The following is a 23751-nucleotide window of genomic DNA, read 5'->3' as shown; positions in this document are numbered from 1 at the left end:
AAGTTGTTATATATAACTGGTTGGGAAAGAGGGCACCATTTCCTCTTGAGATGCAATTTGTGAATAGGGTTAGAATTTACCAGGAAGCTAGGTAATGATTTTTTTTGTTTTGTTTTATGGAGTTTTGTCACACCTACCTTCTCAAGTTTTGCTTTTTGCAAATCTCCCTCTTCAGTCTGGATAAAGTTAAAGTCCATGAGTGATGGAAACTGATATTCATTGATCTTTGGCAACAATGTTAAGCCGTACAGAAGCTTTAAGTCTCCAAGCATTAAGTCAGCATTCAGAGTATGATGAATATGTTTATAAGATGCAAATGTAAGAGCAATCCAAGGAGAAAACCTGTTTTCGAGGCATATGTGTTTCTGTAGCTATTCTTTTCACCCAACTGGATTCACATTTTACTCTGAAATTCTATGTTTAAATATATGACCAAATTTTAAAAGCTAATAGATGTTAGATAATTATGTCAAGAAGCCTGACATTAATTGAATCAATTAATATGTGTGAAGATATCTTACTCTCTAAGAAGAAATGTAGTGTGCTCCTCATAGCAGCCCTGTTTTCACTTTTTAGGGAGCTATGTTTTTGAGCTAATTTCTAACTTGAGTAAAGCTCATAAAATTGGTTTTTTCCCCCAAATTTAGAAGGTTCTAAGAATGAAAGCTAAGTCCCAAGGTTGTGATATTGGAAAAATGATTTTACATCAGTTCCATTCAATCAAAAATTCTTTTAAATTGAGTTTCTACTACGTAGTAGGTTTGAATAAAGGTAAGTTAGATGTCTGCTGTAAAGAAAGCAGGAACCACAGCTACATGAACTTGCAATCCTTTGTGATCAGAACTTTGATAGGAGGTGTCTGAAAGATAGCATCATAATCTCTCTCTGAGATCAAGAATTACATATGCACATTTTAAATTCGTGTTGCTGTTTTGCATTTTATGTATTTGAATTTTAAACCTTTTGTTAAACCTTATGTTAGAAATAAGCCCATTTTCAGAGTAGTTCATTTATGGCTTGATAAATGGGCTTGTCCAAGTGTAAAGGAACTTCCATTCAAGCTTTACAAATATATTTTGAGTCTTAGAATTATATTAGCGTGGTAAGATTATACATAAATTCATATATCACAGAAATCATTACATATCTACATAATGTGTTGAACCTTAGAATCAGAAATATTACAAAAATAGTCATATTTAGGCTTAAAGAAAGTTTTTCCGTAAAACTATACTTTTTGAGATGCTATTTTTATAGGGAAAAGTGAAATGATTATGAAATTTACTGTGAAAGAATAGATTTAGAATTATTTAATGTTATATTTAAATGAGAAATAATTCAAATTTTTATTTATTTAGCTAAATAAAAGAAAATTGTGAAGGTGCTTTAGCAAAATTGAATGTATTGTTGAAATGGAACTTGTTATGGTCATCAAGGTTTATCTCTGTCTGAAAGGCCACTAAGATATAGTTTACTAAAATTGGCTTGTTCATCCCTTTTGCCACTAGGGGTCACTGTAAAGACGTTGCTTGAACAATTTAAAATTTTCCTGAATTGCTACCTGTGGTATTCGAGTGTAGAAATTTAAATGTGGGAAATAAATGCTATGTATGAGAAAGACTGAAAAAAAATTCATAAAGCAATAAAACAAGCTCTCTCTTTCCCTTCACTAAATAAATGCATATTAGTGATACAAATCTTTTCTCAGGATCTCTTTATATTAATATATAGATAAATTCTACTGCTACTCAAGGTGGAAGTATTTAATTAAAATGACTAATATTATAGAATAATTGTGTTCTTATGTCTTTCTTGTTCCAAAATTTAAGTTGAAAATTTAATTTCAGAGCACAAGCATAATGATTACCTACATAATTAAGTCATACACCTGAACTTTGATATGACCATGAGCTTCTAACATATTTATTTGAATAGTACCTCTTTTAAAAGTTGCTATAGGAACATATCCTGCAAATCATCCCCAGAATATCTATCCAAACCAGAGCCATATAATTATTTTGTGGGCAGTAGAAATACATGTGGCCATTAAAAAACAGCAATATGATAGCAATAATCAGGCAGAATACTCAGGCAAGTATCTTGGTCTGTACCCCAGAGACTACTGGTACAGTCACCAAGGCAGTGATTATCAGAGTCACACAGAGGAGTTTCATATTTAGACCATCAATTTTATTCAGTGAGACCCAAGCTAACTTTAGGAACTTGTGTTTCTAAAACACTGTTATGTTTATTGTATCTAAATGAAATACTGCTATATACATATCTTTCCCCCATTTTTTGCCTCTTCCTTTAAATAGTTGCCTTATGCTGTAAAGATATGCAATTTTACAATCTTCTAAATAGTAGGAATCTTTTGTTAAAAGTTTATTGTTTCTGGTTTCTACATGGAAGACTAAACTCATGTTTAGCTAAATAGGGTCTTTGTTAACGTAGGGTACAACATTTAAGAAATTTACATATCAATGTATCTACAGTGTTGATTACTAATTTATGCATACAAGAACTGGGGTGAAAGCCAGAGGAGTGGGGGGTGGTGAGAGGATTCACCGGAGACAGAGTGGGAAACAACAGGCAGACTGACTGAAATACACTGCTGAGGGGAGCAGCTGGTGAGACCGGAGAGATCTGCTGGGCCATGTGGGGCTGCTCCCTGGCCGGCTGGGGATCGAACTTGTGCTGTAGGGGCTGGTAGTAGCTTCATAGCGCTCTTTAACCACTGTGCCACCAGGGAGGCCCTGATTATTAATTTTTTTTTAAAGTTTGCTGAATGACTGAATGACCTTTTTTTTTTTAAAGTTTTATTTATTTATTTATACAAGCACTGGGTACAGTCAGAAGCATGGGAGGGTGAGAGAATTCACCAGAGCCAGATTGGAGAGCAGAGTAGGCAGACTGACGAAATACACTGCTGAGGGGAGCAGCAGGCGCGGCAGGAGAGGTCTGCGCATCATTTGGGAACCTCACCCGGTGGCCGGGGATCGAACCGGCCTGCGGGCAGCTTCGCAACCCAGTGCTCAACTGCTGTGCCACTGGGGAGGCCCTAATTTTTTTTTTTAAGATTTATTTATTTATATAAGCACTGGGGTACAAGCCACATGCGCAGGAGGGTGAGAGGATTCACCAGAGACAGAGTAGGGAGCAGAACAGGCAGACTGACTGAAATACACTGCTGAGGGGAGCAGCGGGCGATACAGGAGAGATCTGTCGTTCCATGTGGGATTCTCCCTGGCCGGCCCGGAATTGAACCGGCTCTGCAGAGGCTGCGGACAGCTTCACAGCGCTGTGCTCAACCACCTGGGCCACCAGGGAGGCCCTGATTACTAATTTTTAAGTAAAGTCATAGTCAGTCTGTATTTGTGAGTGTAGGGGTGCTCGTTCTCTTATGAAAGCTTACAAGAACTCAATGGTGTTTCTAAAGGTGCCCGTGCGAAATCACAAGATGGGCTTGCGGATACTTAGGTCTGAGTGGTGTGTTTGTGCTTCCTGTTTATACAACACCAAAGAATCAGTGCTTTATCACTATTTTCTTCAACTGTATTTATTGCTGCATTTCTTGACATAAACTTATTCCATTGCATTTTTTACCAATTATTTTTTTGAATATAAAACAAAAACAAAACAAGTCTTCTAAATTTCTATAAGAGCTTCATTTCCTAGGCTGACTTTAGCATCTTACCCTCCCTCCCTCTCTTCTCTCCCTCCCTCCCTCCCTCCTTCCCTCCCTCCTTCCCTTCCTTCCTTCCTTCCTCCCCTTCCTCCCCTCCTTTTCTCCCTTCCATGTCTCCTTTCCTCTTCATTCTTCCTCACATTTCTTGAGTATTGGTTCTGTACCTAAGTGTTTTTAGAAGGAGAACTATTATTCCACTGAGACAAAGAGTGAACTAATAAAGGCCATGCAGGTCACAGTTAATTAGTAGATATCTGGAGAAGCATTTGAAAAATTTATGGCCTACTGGCATAGATTTTTCTCTCTAAGTAGGAAGCAAGGTTATCAGCTGAGAAAGAACTGGGAGGATAGTAGCAAAAGGGGTTATGGAAGATGTTTGAGGGAAAGGTATTTTGGACAGACGCTTTGGGGAAATGGATAAGGAGAAAGTGGGCAAGACTTGAGAATACTGGGAAAATAATAATTGGATGAATGGACTGTGAAATCTTTGTAGGAAGGGAAGAAAATGAAGCCAGGAAGGACTTGTAAGTTTGGGGGTAAATGGAATGGTTCAGGTATGGGATTCTGGAGGAGAGCAAAAATTAGCAACACATTATTCATAGTAGAAAAATAAGGGAATTGGAAGAATAGAAATTTGTGGTTAGAGTACAATATTAGAGTTTTATGATTTATAGTTGGAAAAGACCCAAGTTATAAATGTCCAGGATGTGGTCATGGGAGGAAATTGCTAAAATGGCACACAGGCGAAAGTCATTGAGGAGCAGAGTCAAAGTCATTGAGGAGCAGAGTCAAGAAACTAAATACAAGAGAAATGGATAGATCATCTCAAATACATCGATACTACTTAGACAATGGTGGGACTAAGGATAGTGAGGAAAACCTTGATGCTAAAACCTTCAGTAGAGTGTGTGTGCGTGTGTGTGTGTGTGTGTGTGTTGGAGATGGGTGTTTGGACATTTGAAGATGAGAGCAACAAGGTGGAATAGAGGACGCAGTAACCAAATGGTGTCCAGGTCAAAAGCAGCATTTTATGTGAAGGTAGAAATTTGGTTTGGGGTGTTACTGAGGCCTAGGAAAACATCATTAGCCTCTGTTCTCTTTTCCTTCACCCCGGGCTCTTTGGAGCCTGGCAGAATATGTAATCGCCGCCTGAAATGCATAAAGATGAGAAATGGGTTCAAATGGAGGCTAGTTGTTGAAAGCTGCTGTTTAGATGAAAGCTGGAGTAATTTGAGGATCATAAAGATGATTCCAGATGGCACAGAGAAAAAGACAGGTAGAAGGGCCACCAGGGGAGGATGCGGGCATCATGTCTGAGTTAGTGAAAGTACAAGCTGTTATGCTAAAATAACTGGAGACATTCTCAGGAAACTTAGTACGAAATTGCATTAGTAAAACACAAGGCATATAAAAATTGCATCTTAAAACATAGCCTTGTGGTTAATAGCACAAACTCTGGAGCCAAACTGCCTGGGTCTGAATTCTGGCTATTCTTAATAGCTGTGTGGTCTGGGGCAAATTTCTGAATCTTTCCATGTCTCCATTTCTTCATCTGTAAAATGGGGATAATAACCCTTTCCTCATATGATTGCACTGAAATTAAGTGAGTTAATGTCTGCAGAGTTACCCGGAAAAGTGCCTGTCTCTTAACAAGCTCTATAAAAGGATTACATAAAATTAATTTGTTTCACTGGTTAAAAAGTGGGTTTGTGGATTTTGAATTTCAGACTTGCAAAGTTCTTTTCTTTCCTGTGGGAATTTCTGTCATAAAATACTTGAAAAACCAATAGATAGTCACAGCCTTTTCAGGCAGTATACAGCTACCAAACTTAAATCTCACTCAACCAAGTTAGCTCTTACTTTCCACTTCCTTCTTGCATTTCTTTTCTTAGGGTTGCCAACATTACCACTCATCCAAGCACCCCTTAACAGTCTGTGTTGTCACCCCAATTACCCTTTATGATGCACGAAACCAAAAAGCAGTTGCGTGTGTGTGTGTGTACGTGTACAATAGTTTCTAAGTGGAATGCAGCTCCCACCCCCCATAGTTAGTGGTCCCCCGCATAGCAGTTTGAGTTAATGGAAATATTGCTGTAGGAAAAATTCCTGTTCAGAAGGGGACAGATGAGCAGAAAAGTTTGAATTTGGTTTGGAAATGAAGAGTGACATTATAAAAAGGAGATCAGGTGTTATTAGCTAGTCCCAAGTTACCCTGCTGGAACTCCAGTTAAAGAGTTTCCATGCTCTTACTGTCAGAGTCTCTGGATGGTGGTCTGGGCCAGAACACTTTGTGGTCAGCAGCCCGAGGTATCTGTTCAGGATTCCAAATAGATTGCTGAGGGCTGAGTGCGGAACATTATCGTTTTAATCTGCAATGAGAACTCCCTTGTGACAAGGCAGGAGTGGGACATATATGAATCCCAGACCCATAGCAATGATGGAGTCCCAGAATCCTGCCGTGGTGGCCTGGGGAAGATGTCTTATCCTGGCAGTGAAAGAAGTTTGTTGATTAAACCCTAAATGTGTTTTCTGGGAGAGATGGCCTTATTGGTTCTAAGTTTCCCCCTTGTCCATTATCTTCTATGACAGATCAGAAATGAAAATGAGGAATCATGATGTTCTTGGGAGATACAAGACTTTCATATTGTAAAATCTTGGGGTCATAAAGGTTGTTTTAAGACTCAAGCAATCAGAGTTGTTTCAGAAAAGGTTTTTTTCAGGTCAGATTTTTCTTTGGGAAACTGATTTCTTAAAAACTCAGTCATCTTAACTATCTGCTTCTAGTTAATTCCATATACAAATAACTGTTCCCAACGCTTTTTTCTAACACATATATCTTGAGTCTGTTTCATTTCTAAGTTTCTGTGTGGCCTTAACTTTCTCCAGTCCTCTTCTCTCTCTTTCAACTTTTTGTGGTTACTAGCAGGCCACCTGAGACATTGGACTTGGACAGGGAGGTCTGCATTTTAAATGTACAGTTTGATAAGTTTTGACAAATATATATGCCTATGGAGCTACCACCACAACCAAGATAAAGAACATTTCTATCACCCCTAAAGGTTCCTTGTATTCCTTTCCAGGAAATCCTACCCTGGTCCCCCATTCCTGGCTCCAGGAAATCACTGATCTGTTTTTTTTTTGTTCCCACAAATTAATTTTTTTTCTTGAGTTTCATATAGAATGGAATTATACAGTGAGTACTCTTGGTGCCTGGCTCTTGCTCAGCAGAATGTTTTGGAGATTCATCCACACCACTGCATGTTACAATAGTTCATTCCTTTAAGTTAGTGAGTAGTATTTCATTGTGTGGATATGCCACACAATATTTGTTGATCTTTTCACCTGGCTATAGAATTTTAGGTTCTACCCCCCCCCCCAATTTTGGGTGATTATAAATAGAGTTGCCATAAATATTTATGTCTAAGTGTTCTATGTTTATGTTTTTTTTAAAGATTTATTTATTTATGCATGCAAGAACTGGGGTACAGGGCAGAGATGTGGGGGTAAGAGAATTCACCAGAGACAAAGTGGGGAACAGAACATGCAGCTGACTGAAATACCCTGCTGAGGGGAGCAGTGGGCAAGACAGGAGGTCTACTGTGCCATGTGGGTTGCTCCCTGGCCAGCCAGGGATTGAACTGGTGCTGCAGAAGCTGCGGATTGCTTCATAGTGCGATGCTTAATCCCTTGAGCCACCAGAGAGGCCCCATATGTTTTCTTTTTTAAAAATTTGCATTTGGGTAGAAGAACTGGGGAGTAGGCCAGAGGTGCAAAGGGTGGGATGATACACTAGAGACACACTGGGAGCAGAACAGGTGGGTCTACTGAAATACACTGCTGAGGGGAGCAGCGGGCAAGACAGGAGAGGTCTGCTGTGCCATGCACATTAGCTCCCTGGCCAGGGATCGAACTCAGGCTGTAGTGGTGATTGTGCTGAGACTTAACCCCTGGGCCACCAGGGAGGTACCCTAATATTTATATGTTTTCATTTCACTTAGGAAAATACCTCAGAGTAGAATTGCTGGTAAGCGTATGTTTAAAATGTTTGCTAAACCACTAAACTCTTCTGATTTTCATGAGTGTTTCAGTTGTTCCACATGCTCACCAACACTTGGTACTGTTAGGTTTATTTTAATTGGTCACTTTAATGTTTGATTTGCATTTCCTTGATGGCTAGTCATGCTGAGAATCATTTCATATCTATGTAGATTTTTGTAAATTTTCTTTGGTGAAACACTAACATCTTTTGCTATTTTTTTTTTTTAAATTGTCTTGTTAACATTGTTGTGAAATTTTTAAAAAAAAATTCTGGTGCAGATCTTTTATCACAAATAAGCTATTCTCCATTTATAGAAGAATATATTTTAAAGATTAAGTTGTAATTTTTACGATGTACAATTTATAATTTAAAAAATATGCTCCACATTTAAAATTTTTATTTATTTTTAAAATTTTGGACAAAGTATGATTGTTTTACATCCTTGCTAGTGTTTCAGCATTGTTGGGTTCATTCCCTGAGGGGTAGTCACTGTAGCAGTCCCACCACCTAAGCATCCACAGTTCTCTACCACAGCCCAGTGTTCCATTTACCTCCCCTGCACCCTTCTCCCTCCACGCTGAAAGCCTCAGCAATTTGGTCAGCTTTTTTTTTAAAAGATTTATTTATTTATTATTTATTTATACAAGCACTGGGTACAGTCAGAAGCGCGGGAGGGTGAAAGAATTCACCAGAGCCAGAGCGGGGAGCAGAGCAGGCAGAAGGACCGAAGTACACTGCTGAGGGGAGCAGCGGGCGGCAGGAGAGGTCTGCGCGCCATGCGGGACCCTCCTCCAGTGGCCTGGGAGCAGCCGGGGATCAAACTGTTGCTGCAGAGGCTGCGGGCAGCTTCACAGCCCAACGCTCAACCACTGCACCACCAGGGAGGCCCAATTTGGTCAGCTTTTAAGGGTTGGTTTTATCCTATGTAAGAAACATTTGCCTAAATCATGGATGCAAAGATTTTTGTCCAATGTTTTCTTCTACAAGTTTTGTAGCTTTAGCTATAAAGTTAGGTCTGTTATCCTTCTTTTGGTAGATATAGTAAAGTAAGAGAGTTCCAGAGTTCATTTATTTTCTATGTGGATACACAATTGTTTCTGCATCATTTATTTTGAATAGACTACCTTTTTCTAAAATTATATTTGCATCTTTGTCCAAAACCAATTGCACATATGCACATAATCTGTAATTCTGAACTCTATTCTGTTTCATTGATCTATATGTCTATCCCTGTGCCAACACCACATTGTCTTAATTACTGTAGCTTTATAGTAAGCCTTGAAATCAGATAGTGCAAGTATTTTTCATCACTGTTTTGGTTGTAATAATAGATGCTTTGCCTTTTCATTAGAATGTTTTAATCAGCTTGTCAGGTTCTACACAAAGCTTACTGGGATTTTGTTAGGAATTACACTAAATCCATAGCTTGTGCTGTCTAATATGCTAGCCATTAGGACCATGTGGTTCTTAGAGCAAAACATGCATTGAAACAGAAAAAAATAAAATTAGTTCCTCAATCACACCCCACTTCCAGTGTTCAGCAACAACACGTGGTTAATGGTTAATGGGAAGCTTACATATGGAACATTTCTGTTATTGCATTATGTTCTACTCAACTATGTGTCTAGAGACCATGTTGGAGGTAATAGATTTAATATTACTGAATGCCCTAGTCAATGAACATTGTATTTCTTTTCATTTATTTAGGACTTCTGTGCAATGTATTATCATTTTCAATGTATGTCTTGCATGTATTTTATTAAATTTATCCTTACATATTTTATATTTTTGGATATTATAAATAGTATTTAAAACTTTTATTTTTCAAATTTTATTGCCAATACACAGATGTGTGCAATTTATTTTTGTTTTTTGATTATATTTTGTGACCTCAGTCAATCTACTTATTATTTCTCATGACCTTTTGTGGATTCTTTGAAATAGTCTACATACATGGTCATGCTATGTTTGAATAAAGACAGTTTTTTCTTTTTTTTTTTAATTTTTTTTAATAGAGGCATGTTTTTATTTATTTGTTTGTTTGTTTGTTTGTTTTGTTTATACATGCACTGGGTACAGTCAGAAGCGCGGGAGGGTGAGAGAATTCACCAGAGCCAGGAGCAGAGCAGGCAGAAGGACCGAAGTACACTGCTGAGGGGAGCAGCGGGCAGCAGGAGAGGTCTGCGCGCCATGTGGGACCCTCCTCCGGTGGCCGGGGAGCAGCTGGGGATCGAACCGGCGCTGCAGAGGCCGCGGGCAGCTTCGCAACCCAGCGCTCAACCGCTGCGCCACCGGGGAGGCCCAAGACAGTTTTTTCTTTACGACGTTACACATTTGAATTCTTTTTGCTTTGTTGTACTAGCTAGGACCTCCCATATAATGAATGTTGAGGCAAGGAGTTAGAGTATACAATTTTATTGACCTTTTCAAGGAATCAGCTTTTGGTTTAATTGATCTTATCTATTGTTTATTTGTATTCTGTTTCATTTATTTCCATTCTTATCTTTATTACTTCTATTTATTTTGGATTTAATTGGCTATCCTCTCTCTAGCTTCTTAAGGTCAAAGCTTAGATCATCAATTTTAAACTTTTCTTTTTTGATAATAGTAATATTTTAAAGTTAAAAGTTCTCTAAATTACTTAGGTACACTTCACAAATTTTGATATGTTGTGCTTTTGTTTGGCTTAAAATATTTTTAAATTTCCCCATAACTTCCATTTAATCCATGCCATGTTAGAAATGTGTTATTAAATTCTCTAATATTTTGGCATTTTCCAGATAACTTTCTGATATTATTTCTTTGTGATTTTAGTCTTTTTAGATTTTATCAAGATTTGTTTGTGGCCTCACCTATCGTCCATTTTGGTGAATGAATGTGCATTTGGAAAGAATGTATATTTACTATTGTTGGGTGGCATATTCTGTCCTACAGATGTCCTCACAGTCAAGATATTTAATAGTATTATTTAAGTCTTGTTTATATCTTGACTTTTCTATTTACTTTCTTTTTTTTTTAAAGTTTATTTTATTTATTTTTTAAGATTTATTTATTTATTTATACAAGCACTGGGGTACAGTCAGAAGCGCGGGAAGATGAAAGAATTCACAAGAGCCAGAGCCAGGAGCAGAACAGACAGAAGGACCGAAATACACTGCTGAGGGGAGCAGTGGGAGTGGCAGGAGAGGTCTGCCCGCCATGTGGGACCCTTGCCAGCGGCCGGGGATCGAACCGGTGCTGCAGAGGCTGCGGGCAGCTTCGCAGTCCAGCGCTCAACCGCTGCGCCACTGGGGAGGCCCTCTATTTACTTTCTTTTGATTATCAAGAAAGAAATGTTTTCTCTCCAACTGTATTTGTGGATTTTCTATTTATCCCTCAGTTATATCAACATTTGCTTATGAGTTGTGAAGATCTGTTATTAGATTGTCTGCACAATTACATTGTTATCGCTTCTTTATAAATTTGCCCTATAAAATTGCAATCTCTATCTTTATCCCTAGTAATATTTTTGATCCGAAATCTACTAGGTTTGATGTTAAAATATAACCACTCCAGCTTCGTTTCATTAGTGTTTTCATTGTTTCTTTTCCTTTAATTCTCTTAATCTTTTTATATCCTTATATTTAAACTGTACTTCATCTTGCCTTTTTTTTAAAAAGAGTTATTTTATTTATACAAGAGCTGGGGTACAGGCCAGAGGCACGGGAGGGTGAAAGGATTCATCAGAGACAGAGCAGGGAGAAGAACAGGCAGACGGATCGAAAGCACTGCTGAGGGGAGCAGTGGGCAAGACAGGAGAGATCTGCCATTCCATGTGGGTATCTCCCTAACTGGCCGGGATTGAACCCACACTGCAGAGGCTGCAGACCCTTTCATAGCGCTGCACTCAACCCGCTGCGCCACCGGGGAGGCCCTCATCTTGCTTTTTTAATCCAAACCTCTACTCAGTTTGGATCCAAACTTCCACTCAGTTTGTAGTTGTGGTATTTAGATCATTCACATTCACTATTATTATTAATATAGTTGGATTTAAGTTTATCGTTTTATTTGTCTTCTACCTACTATAAAAATTTCTATTTAATAGTTTACCTAGTACCATATGCAAGGATGTTACATGATGATTTTGAAAGTGAAAACTGTTACTCATAATTGTTGGAAGTAAGAAGAAAATGACATTCGTGGAAAACTTAGAGGGAAAAAAGATGAAATTATTCTTATTCATCACTGATTGCTTTCAGAAATAAAATATTCCATAATCTTTGCCAAATAGAAAGAACAACATTTACTTCAAATCCTTTCCCTATCCCACCAAAACTTAAAAAAAAAAGCATTAACCGAAGGACATCTAATTTCTTAAGTCTGTTTTTAATTTTGCTGTATACATATTTACACTAACTCTGCATTGATTTTGCTTTTCATTGCTGTTGTTTCAGTGTACACAGTGTTCCAGATTACTTTTCTGGCAACTATTAATGTGGTTCATGGCTTGGTTTCATCCCATTTCTTAATTGGATGAAACAACACAATACTTAGGACTTAGTTGCATATATAAATGGGAGAAAATGGCAGTATTCTTATAGGAAAATAAATACTGACAATAAACTTAAGTAATGTGGTAGAATGGTATCATATTTCTTCTCTGGAATTGCATTTCAGTTCTTGTATGACCTTAAGAAAAAGAAATATGCTTATTTTTTCATTCATTTATTCATTTAATAAATTAACATTTATTGAGTTTCTACTCAGTGTATATGAAGTGCTTGGAACATGTAGATTAGATATGAACCTTGTTCTAGAAGAAATCATGACCTAGTGGGTGAGATCAAAAAACAAATTCATTTTCACAGAGAACTTGAAGGGCACAGAGGAAAACCTTCAGACTTCATATGTAGGATCTCTATTAAAGTACCTGAAGGGCGAACTTGAAAGCTATTCTGAAGGATGGGTTCACCAAGAAAAGAAGTGAAGGGAAGGATATCTAGAACTAAGAGGAGAAGACCATTATGAAGGGGTAGGGAGGGGCGGGAAAGGAAGGACTAGTGTCAAAATAAGGGGTGGGGCTACAATTGTATGGGGAATATAACCAAAATGAAAATGCATACATTGTGCAAAGATGAAAAAAGATGTAAGAATTATATAAAATAAAATATTTAAATAAAAAAAAAAGCAAGTAAGGTGGGAAACTCCTACTTGGTGTGACTGGAACTTAGGATTGCAATAGAATGGGAATAGTGGTGACAGAGCTGGTGAGATCACAGGTTTCATGTAGCAAGTGGTCTTTCTGTACCAAGAACTTTACAAGTGTCATTTCATTTAATGTTTTTAATTATATCCTGTCCTCACACAGGTACAAACCCCATAACTGTTAACATTCTCCTCCAGAGTGGTCCCCTTGTTACAATTGGTGAACTTCACCCACATATCGTCATTCCAAGACCATAGTTTATGTTAGGGTAGGTGCATTCTATGAATTTTGACAAATGTTACATGACATGTATCTATCACTATAATGCCATATAGAAAATTTTCGCTGACCTAAAAGTCCTCTGTGCTCTGCCTTTGCATTTCTGCCTTCCCTAACCTCTGGCAACCATTACTCTTTTTACGGTCTGCACAGTTTTGCCTTTTCCAGAATATCATATAGTTGGACTCATCCACAATGTAATTTTTTCAGATTAGGTTCTTTCATTTAAGTAATGTGTGTTTAAGATTCCTTTCTGATTTTTTGATAGCTCATTTGTTTTTAGCACTGAATACTATTCTTTTGTGTGAATATGCTATAGTACATCTATCCATTGCTCTACTGAAGCAACATCCTGGTTGCTTCCAAGCCTTGACAACTAAAAGTAAAGCTGCTATAAACATTCATGTGCAAGTTGTTGTATGGACATATTTTCAACTCCTTTGGGTCAATACCTAAGAGTGAAAATAATAAATCACATGGTAAGAGTGTGTTTAGTTTTATAAGAAATTACCAAATTGTCTTCCAGACTGACTGTACCATTTTTTATTCCCACCAGTAGTCTGAAGTGAGAATTCCTGTTGTCCCACATCCTTGACAGCAGCTGGTACAGTCAGTGTTTTGGATTTTGGCCATTCCAATAAGTGTATAGTGCTGACTCATTGCCGTTTGAATTTATCATTCTCTAATGACGTGTGATGTGGAATATCCTTTCATGTGCATACTTGCCACCTCTCTTACTTCTTTGGTGAGGTGTCTGGTAGGTTTTTCACCTACTTTTAAATCAAGTATTTGTTTTCTTCCCTTGCTGAAAGTACGAGGGAGTTTCCTCAGTTATTCAAGGTGAGAACATCATTGAATTTCTGGAGGCAAAACTCACAAGTGTTTTGGTACTCTCAATAAACTTGTCCCCCTGGAGATTGTAACTGACTGTCCACACTGAGCTTCCAGCAACCCACCAGTTGAAATTTAGGTTTTCCTATGTGGATATTGATTCCCATGGAGTTTTCTGTTTGTGTGTTTCTGCTCTGGTAATTGTGATTCTCTGTAAGTCATCTGTCCTTCCAAGGTTGAGGGGCAGTGGTTTGCCCCTGTGACCTGTGACCTCACTTCTTTCATAACTCTAAGAAGTGTGGTTAGTGTTTTAGTTTGTTCAGTTTTTTACTTGTTAGGACACAGCGGCAACTTCCAGGTTCCTTACATCCTGGACTGGAAACTAGAAATCCTATAATTAGTTTTAAAACATTGAGTTGTTATTTCCTAATTTTATTGAGGATTTAGAGTGAAGATATAACTTACTCTTCAATAGGAAGGCTTCTGAGAGTTAAAGGTGATGCTATTATTCCACATGTCATATATAAGCTGCAGAAATAAAGTTATGGTTGCTCTACTGGTGTAGTTCTATCTGATGAGGAAACTGATGTCTCAGAACTAGAAAGGGGTACTGGTGGGACTTGAACCCAGTCAGATCCCTGAGTCAGTGGTGTAGCCTCTATGTTATAAATGAGTCAGGTTTTTGAAGTGCCTGTGTGTCTTGTTCAGGTGAAGTTGAAGTTCTGATGAAGATCAGAACTCATCAGCATTCATCACTGATACTATTCTTTAGTGAGGTAATTGAAAGACAGTATCACATTATTTATTTGCTTGTACTTTATACTTTAAAATTTAATTTATTTTTATTTTCCTTTCAGTTGGAAGGCAAGAATTTTTTAAAATTACTCTTTATAACTGTACACAACCTCTTTAAAATCTGGAGGATGTTCTTGAAAGAGACATCTTGTTCTTGAAAGAGACATCTTATTAGACTTTATTTCTGCAGATAAAAAGGCAAGGATGATGTAACTAGCTTGACAAATAACACAGCTGATTACCTGTAGAATTTAGCTTAGAACTGGGAAGCAGAAAAACACAGTGATCAAGATTTGAATGAGGTGGCCTGGATTTCGAACTCTAAGCAAGCTTGTTTCCTTTCTGTCTATCTCATTTTCCTCATTGTGTCATTAAAATAATTACACCTATCTCACAGAGTTGCTTCTAGTCCTAGATGAGGTTGACACATAATCAGGACTCAATAAGTGGTTTCTGTCATTATTTTTATCCGAGACTTTAGATTCTCAGGTGATTGCTTTTAAAATATGCTGCTTTTGAATCTCTTCTGGCAATGCCTTTTTGAGGTCTATCAATGAAGGTCTTGAGTCTGCCAGCAGAAGTTCACTGACTGTTTTAAGCTGCTTGTTTGTATAACCAAATGTGAGAGAAAATGATTACTTTTGTCATTTCTGGTACCACTAAGCATTGAGTCTTCCACCCTTTACGGAAATAAGGGAATACTAAAGAAAATAGTTTTTAAATCCAACTTTTGTTTTTATTATAAATGTACATATCTTAAAAGAAATCAGTCCTCAAGGCTTTTAATAAAAATTATCAGTCCTCTGCCTATTCCTTCCGACTCTTGATTACTCATTTCCAGAAGTTAGTACTTTCGACCCTTCTGGCTTTCTTTTGGTATTTGCCTCCACATTTTTATGTAATGTTTTTGCCACTAATTCATGATTAAAAAAATAGTTTTTAGATATTTCTTTTGCCTTCCTACTGTGGAGAAGAAGAATTTAGTTGTCTTATTTCCATCTTCCATACCCACATATCTCATGCTTACACATACACATGTATTCTCTCCCATTCTACTAATACACTTACATTAACATATTTAGGTAAATGAGTATTTATGACTTCTGAAAATATTATCCATTATTGAGCCATGTAGTAAATTATGATTACATCTTCTTTATTGCATTATATCTTTTGTGAGGTTCATGTTTCTATTTTTGTTTGCATAGTCCGTCTTCTATCATAAATACCTTCCCAATCTCTTCTATAGAAGTCTAAATCTCTTAGTACCTTTACAAATTTTAGGAACTGGGCATTAGTTTATTTCTCTTTTCTTGGTAGGGACAGATATATCTTCACTAATCTATGCCTTCTTGTTCAGATAGATATTGCTGGCTCCCCTGACTTTGCACTGGGGTCTATGCCATCCTGGAAATTCTCTTTTCCTAGTTGTAAAGTTATATATTTTTTCCTCATTATAGCCCCTTCATTCCCTGCTTCTTGGATCTCATGTCTTCCTCTTTGTTAGTTTGTTCTTGTGTTTGGTGGATCACATCTCTAAAAGTTTCCAAAAAGTGAAGAAAGGAAATAAAGTGTTTTGATATTTTACAAGTCTAAAATTTTTCATTACTTTTTCCTTGAGAATGAAGGCTTAGAATAAATTTGTAATTACCAATGATAATATTTGCATATTTATAAATATAAAATTGCTCATTGTGTCTCAAAGTTCTCAGGGATGAAATAAGGGTGATATGGTGTTTATTTTATGGATTGTCATGAAGACTGAGTGAGATCCTGTCCTGTGGTGCTTAGAATACTGTCTTGCACACCAGGCACCATTAATGTTAGTAGTAGTGTTATCACTTTCGATGCTAAGATGATAAACTATGAATACCTTCATCTACGTCTTTTGGTTTTTTCCTAGAGCCCAAGGATATTCATTGTCCATTGACATATTTTTATTTTCTGTCACATTTCTTGATAGTTTAGAATTTTAGGTTAGGAATTATTTTTTCCCTTAGAATTTTGAAAATACTGCTCTACTGATTTTTAGTTTCCAGTTTGCTGCTGGGTAAACTGATGCTATCATGGTTTCCAAATCTTTGTTTTGCTGCTTTCTTTTTTTTAACCTCTTTGGGTACTTTTTAGGATATTTTACGTGTTCCCAGCATTTGAAATTTTATACTGATCTGACTTTTTTGTGTGTGTTTTTCATATGGTGTTGGGCACTTGATACCATCATTAAATCCAAAAATTCATCTTTTACTTTATGACATTTTCTTGAGTAATGTGCTGCCATACTTCGACTCTTTTTGTTTGCTCTTCTCTAGCTTTCTGGGATGCCACTTATTCACATATTGGATCATCTGTCTCATTTCTCTTGTTTAAGAAATTTTTTTCCTTCCTATTACCTACTTTTTTTTCTTTCTGTTTTTGGGGAAGAATTCTTAGCTTTGTATTCCAGACATTCTATGAACATTTTTATTTCTAATCTTATACTTCATTTGTTGAGAATTCTTCTAGTTGGAATCTTTCCTTTCATGACATCACATTCTTATTCCATGAATATAGTGATCTTTTCCTCTGAAAATATTAATAAAAATAATAGTTTTCTTTTATATTTTACACTGTTTTCTCAAGGTTCTGTTTTATAATGTTTCTTTATTTTGGTCTCATATTAGAGAATCTCCTTGGGTGTTCATTGATAATAAAAGTGAAATAATGACAGGAGGTGAAAACTCCCTGTGGTATACTTGACATATTGAGTGGTAAACTTCACTGAAGGATTTCCTATTAGACTTTCTTTTATTGGGATTCCTCTGAATATCAATATATATGTTTCAGTCTTGGGATGATTCATTTCTCCTGGAAATTTTCCAAATCCTGTGGAGGGTGGAGGGTGTGTTTAAAGATTGTCAGCCAACTCTTGCTTGAAGTCGAATTTGGTAATTGGAATGGGGAGAAATGGGGTCCTGCCATTCTGTAAATAGAATTTCATGTAATCATGCTCTTTTAATAACTGATCTCCGTAAAGTGGGCCAGGTTCCTATTTTTTTTCTAATTTAATCTTTTTAAAGAGTAAACCCATACTGTCCTGCTGGGATGGACCAAGGTAACTAACTCCCAGTGTGCTGTCCCTGGAGATCTGTCTGCTTTCACCCTATGCTTCTGATTTCAGCCTCAAGTGGCACCACCACTCTCCATTATTTTCAGATTTGTTGGTTTCCTAGCTTCTGAACCTTTCTGAAATGCTGTGATGTAAATTACCCAGCTTCTGGGCTTCTGTTGTTGACTTTCTTGAATGAAGTTTTCCTCTTTCTCTAGTCTGTGAAATTTGTTAGCAGTCATCCTGCTGGTTTTCCAGTTTCAATTTTTTTTCCTGTAGTCCTCTTCCATTTTTCTTGATCTTTTTGGCTTAAGCTTTAAAATATATATACATATATATATATATTTAAATTACTGTGATAATCAATATGTTGCTTAAAAGCAAGGGCCCTGGAACCACACTGCCTGGACATGCCTCCTGTTTGACCTTGGGAAAATTATTTAATCTCTTTTTATCTTTTCTCATCTTTAAATAGTTGAAAATATGAAAAGCATTTAAAGTGATAGCTGACTTAATTAGCATTATTCATTACTAACTTAGCTTTCAGGTAAAAGATGAAAATTTGTGTTCATGTAATCTTATTTGACTGGAAGTCTAAAGAATGCACTTAAAATTATGAATCACTAGGCAATCATTGTTCATCTATTAAAGGAAGCAAAAGACAAATGTTGAATCTGATATGTTGTATAAAATGTGTAGATTTTGACATTATTTTAATTGTTGAAAGAAACTTTGGAGATCATATTTTCCAACTCTTTATATTAAAGATGAGGAAAGCTGAGCCCCAAAGAATTAAGTTACTTGTTTTGAGACCCAAAGAATTAAGTTACTTGTTTTGGAATCCAAACCTCAGAATTCTTAAATCAGATTTATTTCAATTTATTCATGTTTCTTTTTCTAAGAAATAGTAAAAGCTCTGCGATTTGCAAGTATGTTTTTGGTGATCATACTATCTATACCAAATATTCTTCCTTTATTTTTTTTTATCTCAAATGCTCAGAACAGATCAATAATTAATCTTGGTTTATGCTACACTCTCATCATTGCTCCATGGGTAGCCTATTTGCTTATTTTTAATAATACAACACATAAAATAAATGAAAACATTCATATTGTTTGAATCTGGGAGGAAAATTAAAATGTATCATTTCCAAGTATACATGGTAAAAAAAAATAAACTCAATATTTAAAAATATTTTGGTGATTTAGTGATTTGTCTTTTCTTTCTTGAATCAAAATGTGTTATACAGATGAGTGTTTTTGCAACTCTCTGTCTTCATTCCATCAAAATTCACCTGACTGGCAGAGCAGTGTATTAGAAAAATGAAACAAGACTAAGAGGAACAGGAAAAGAATCAAGAATCGGCTTGTCTTACATTTAACATTGACACATACATGCCTTTAAAATCTGTTAGTCTTCTGCAAATGGTGTATTGTTGGTTCTGTTTATGATGCAGGTCTGAGAACCATTGGAGTCATCACCAAGCTGGATCTTATGGATGAAGGAACAGATGCCAGGGATGTTTTAGAGAACAAGCTGCTGCCTCTACGCAGGGGTAATATATTGTGCTCTATACAGGAATTCGTTTGAGGATGTGGCAGAAAAACATGGGGAAACCAATGGAGGCTTGGTCTTAATGCTTCCATGGTTGTGAAGAATGGGTTTATGATTAGTTATTCTTTATATGGGATGGTGCAATGCTCTCAAATAATGTATTTAAAAGGGAGATAGTCCTTAAAATAATAAGAATGAGAAAAACAGGAAAAGGAAGGTGTTTCAGGGGAGGGTATAAATATTCCTCATAGACTGCACAAATATATACTGTTCTGTTTTTAAGTCTGACTCATTTATTTGCCTGCTATATGACAAAACAGCTAAGAGATACACTCTATTAAAATGCACGGAGGTTTTAAAGAGAAAGACACTATTGATGCTAAAAAATTGTCATTAGCCAAAGCTGCTGGCCTTCCTTAATACTGATGTTTGTAACTGAGTTTTGTAAAGGAACGTCTTCAAGCTTTAAAACTAATTTTGCCTTTCTTATTCAGTCTGTTTGAAAGCTTTGAAATCTCTTCAGAATGAGCAACAAAAAGTGTCCAAACTCCACGGGTGTGTGTTTTATTTCAGGTTATGTGGGGGTGGTAAACAGAAGTCAGAAGGACATAGACGGGAAGAAGGACATTAAAGCCGCCATGTTGGCAGAAAGGAAATTTTTTCTTTCGCACCCGGCTTACAGACACATTGCTGATCGAATGGGGACCCCACACTTGCAGAAGGTCCTGAATCAGGTAAAGTTCTCTCATGCAACAGAAACAATTATAAAATGTGTGACTACTGGAATTCATACTTCTTATTTTTTTTAAATGAACTTTCCCCCCAATACAAGACATTAAGGTTAATTGGTAGAAATTTAAAAAAATGAATATGACTAGAGTCACCCTGTTACCATTCACAATGACTGAAATCCACCTTAATATTATTAAAACAGTGCTCAGAGCAGAAGCACACACTAAATTAGAAAAATGGACATGGGTATATATTTTAGCACACATTTTCTTATAAAATGTAGTTAAGTCAAATTTGTGTATCTCTGAAGGGTTCATCTCTTGGATCTGTTTTTGAAATGTTAATTAAAAGTTTTTTTTTAAAACTTTTATTTTCTTACATGAATTCTCTGGTGTAGTCCCATAAATCTCCTACCACCACATCACCCATAAATTGTCACCATCATCCCTTGTGTTCTTCCCTACCCTGTTTTGAACCCTCTCACTCTCCTCCCATGCTGTATGCTTTAGATTATAATTTGCCTGCAAGGTTTTTTTTTTTTTTTGATCCTTTGTTCAATTTGCCTGCATTCCTCCTATAAGTGAAACCATCCAATATTTTTCTTTTTCCTTCTGACTTATTTCACTGAACATAATCCCTTGTAGCTCCATCCATGTTGCTACAAATGGCAAGAGTTTATCGTTTTTGATTGCTGAATAGTATTCCATTGTGTATATATACCACATCTTGATCCAATCATCTATTTTGGGGCATTTGGGTTGTTTCCATATCTTACCTAATATAAATAGTGCTGCAGTAAACTTAGAAGTGCTGGTTCCCTTTTGAATTCATGTTTTGGTGTCCTTTGGGTAGATTCCTAGGAGTGGAATCACTAAGTCATATGGCAGATCCATTTTTAGTAACTTGAAGACCCTCCACACAGCTTTCCATAGTGGTTGGACCAGTTTGCATTCCAGCCTGCAGTGTAAGAGGGTTCCTTTTTCTCCACATCTTGGCCAGCATTTGTTGTTGCCAGTTTTTTTTAATATGGGCCATTCTCAGGGTTGTGAGGTAGTATCTCATTGTGGTTTTGATTTGCATTTGAAATGTTATCTTTAATGGTTAGATAAGTTCTGTTGCAATTTCTTTATGGTTTTTATTAGGACTGATTTTTTTTTCTTTAAAATCTTTAATATAGGGGTCTCCCTGATGGTGAAGCAGTTAAATCTTAGTGCTGGCAACACTATGGTCTGAGTTAGGTCCCAGCCAGGTAGCTGACCTACATGGCACAGCAGACCTTTCCTGTCTTGCCAGCTGTTCCCCTTAGCAGTGTATTTCAGTAGATTTGCCTATTCTGCCCCACTCTGTCTCTGGTGAATCCTCTCACCCCCTCTACCTCTGTTTTATACCCCAGTTCTTGTATGCATGAAAAAATAAAAATAAATCTTAAAAAAATAAAATCTTTAATATAACAAATATTAATAAGTGATCTTGATCTATCTAAGGAGTTTTCTGATAACCCCTTTGCTCACAGATGATAGAATTGGAAACACCCCCATCTCAACTCAGTCATGTACATATTTCCTCTATAAAACCTCAGTGCTTTTACTTGGCCACAGGTTTTCCTTTCCCTACGGGAGTTAAGTGTTCATTCTCACTGACTCTAGTGCCCTCTCCTTGAGTTTTGATTATATGGACTCAACGGATGAGGAGGTTTCCTCATAAATACTCTCAGAAGATTTGCTTTAACTTTTATCTAACAATTTAATGAGCTAATCAATCAAGTAGCTATTGAATATTCTGATTATTCACTCCTAGAAGGCACAAATAGAGACTAACATATTAGTAGGCTATCTATGACATTGTGTTTGAATGATTTAGGCAAAAAAATTGAAGAAATTGTAAAAAATAAGCAGTGCTATAATTCTATTTTAAGAAGCAAAACACAGAATAATGTAAGGCTTATACTTTTTAATTAAGGGTAGATGAACATTTGGAAGCTATGAGGCAGAGCAATGGTAGTATCATTCAAAAAAGAATGAATATTTTTTAGAGAGGAAACAACGATTTGTCATGAAAGAACCATAATATTCTACCAGTATATTAGGCACTGGTATGTCCCTTTTTAGATTTCTGCATTCATGTGCGTATTGGCGTAAGAAAAACACAAGTGAACTGAAAGAAATCTTGGAGGAAAATCACTAAGATTATTAGAAAGATACTGTTAGAAACAAATTAGGTTGTGAATACTGGAAAAATAGAAAGGATATAATTGACCATTTGATTATTACAGATGACTCCCAAGTTATGATCGAATTAGATTCTGGTTGACTAAAAATTGAATGAATTTTGTGCTGAAGATCTCTTTTTTCCTGGATAATCACTCTCTCTTTATTTTTCAAACTAGGAAAGTTTTGTTGTTGATTTAATGTGCACTAATACTTCTGACCCCAAGGAACAGTTTCTATGGGGAAAACTGGAAAAAGATTTGACAATTTTGAGGAATTGAAAGAAATGTCAATATGGTTGGAGGACTAAGTACAAGGAAAAAGTTGTGGATTTGGAGATGTAGGCTGTGGCTGCTTTCTATTATGTTTGTAGGTCAAGTTAAGAATTTTGACTCTTGTCCCAAGAGCAGTTATTTTAGATATCTGAGCAGGGAAATGGAACAATCATATTTGTGGATTAAAAAAGATCTTGGCGGTTACAGACAGGAAGATCAAGAGCAGATATGAGACCAGTTTGAGTCAATGAGAAATGATGATTTTGCTTTGCTTAAAGCTAGTGGAGATTTAAAAAAAAACATGTTTGAGAAGTGTTTAGGGAAATTGAAAACTGGTAGATTAGCTCTGGTGGATGACGGAAAGGTGAAGTCAAGGATAAACCCCAAGTTTCCAGATTGTTATGATATCGCCAAGATATTGTCCCTGAGGGGACAAGTGAGTTCTTAATTTTGAACATACTGAGGTTTGAGGTGTCATTGACACATCCAAGAGGAAAAGTCAACAGCTGGTCAAATTAGTATGTCTGCTGTAATGGTAAGAAGTCTCGTCTAAAGATTGCACTTGTGTTGGATGTTCGGATATTTATTGAAGCACGGATGGAATTAGATTGCTATAGGAGAGAACAGAAGAGAACAAATAAAAGGTTCAAGACTCAGATTTGAAAATATAAATATTTACAGGTATGGTAGAGGTAAAGGATATGGAAAATCTATATCAGGAAGTTTAGGGGGAAAATGAGAACACATGGGGTCATGAAAACCAAGGAAGGATATGCTACAGAAAGCCAAGAATATTGCCATAATATTGCTTTGCTGTTGAGCTGAGAAGAAAAAGGTAGAAACCAAATATTTGTATTATTTATCAGCTCATATGGCAGTTGTGTGGTTAATGGCTTCTCATAATTGTTGTTACTTTTTGATTTGGGACTGTCTCTTATGATATTGTTACTGGGAATGCAGTCCTCTCCTTTTTTTTTTTTTTGCTTTAAAGTCATAACAGCAACATGTCAAGGGAATAACATCATAAATCATAGCTCCGGGCATGAGTGTAAATTCTTGAAATTATTAACAAATATTCAT

General features: G+C 36.6%; 1 protein-coding gene across 6 annotated transcripts in view; it reads left to right on the top strand.

Annotated features, from left to right (window-relative positions):
* Positions 1–23751, top strand: part of DNM3 (dynamin 3) — a gene marked incomplete at both ends in the record, with an annotated part of 492105 nt that overhangs the window by 150646 nt on the left and 317708 nt on the right. For all 6 annotated transcript variants that reach the window (XM_084251016.1, XM_084251015.1, XM_084251013.1 and 3 more), the window contains 2 exons: positions 19360–19458; positions 20031–20191. In XM_084251016.1, coding sequence (XP_084107142.1) covers positions 19360–19458; positions 20031–20191 — 260 coding nt within the window. The remainder of the gene's footprint in view (positions 1–19359; positions 19459–20030; positions 20192–23751) is intronic.

Source organism: Talpa europaea, assembly GCF_964194135.1.
Source record: "Talpa europaea genome assembly, chromosome: 12".
Taxonomy (NCBI): domain Eukaryota; kingdom Metazoa; phylum Chordata; class Mammalia; order Eulipotyphla; family Talpidae; genus Talpa; species Talpa europaea.
Note: the sequence above shows the minus strand (reverse complement) of the source record. Positions and strands in the feature narration are given on the sequence as shown.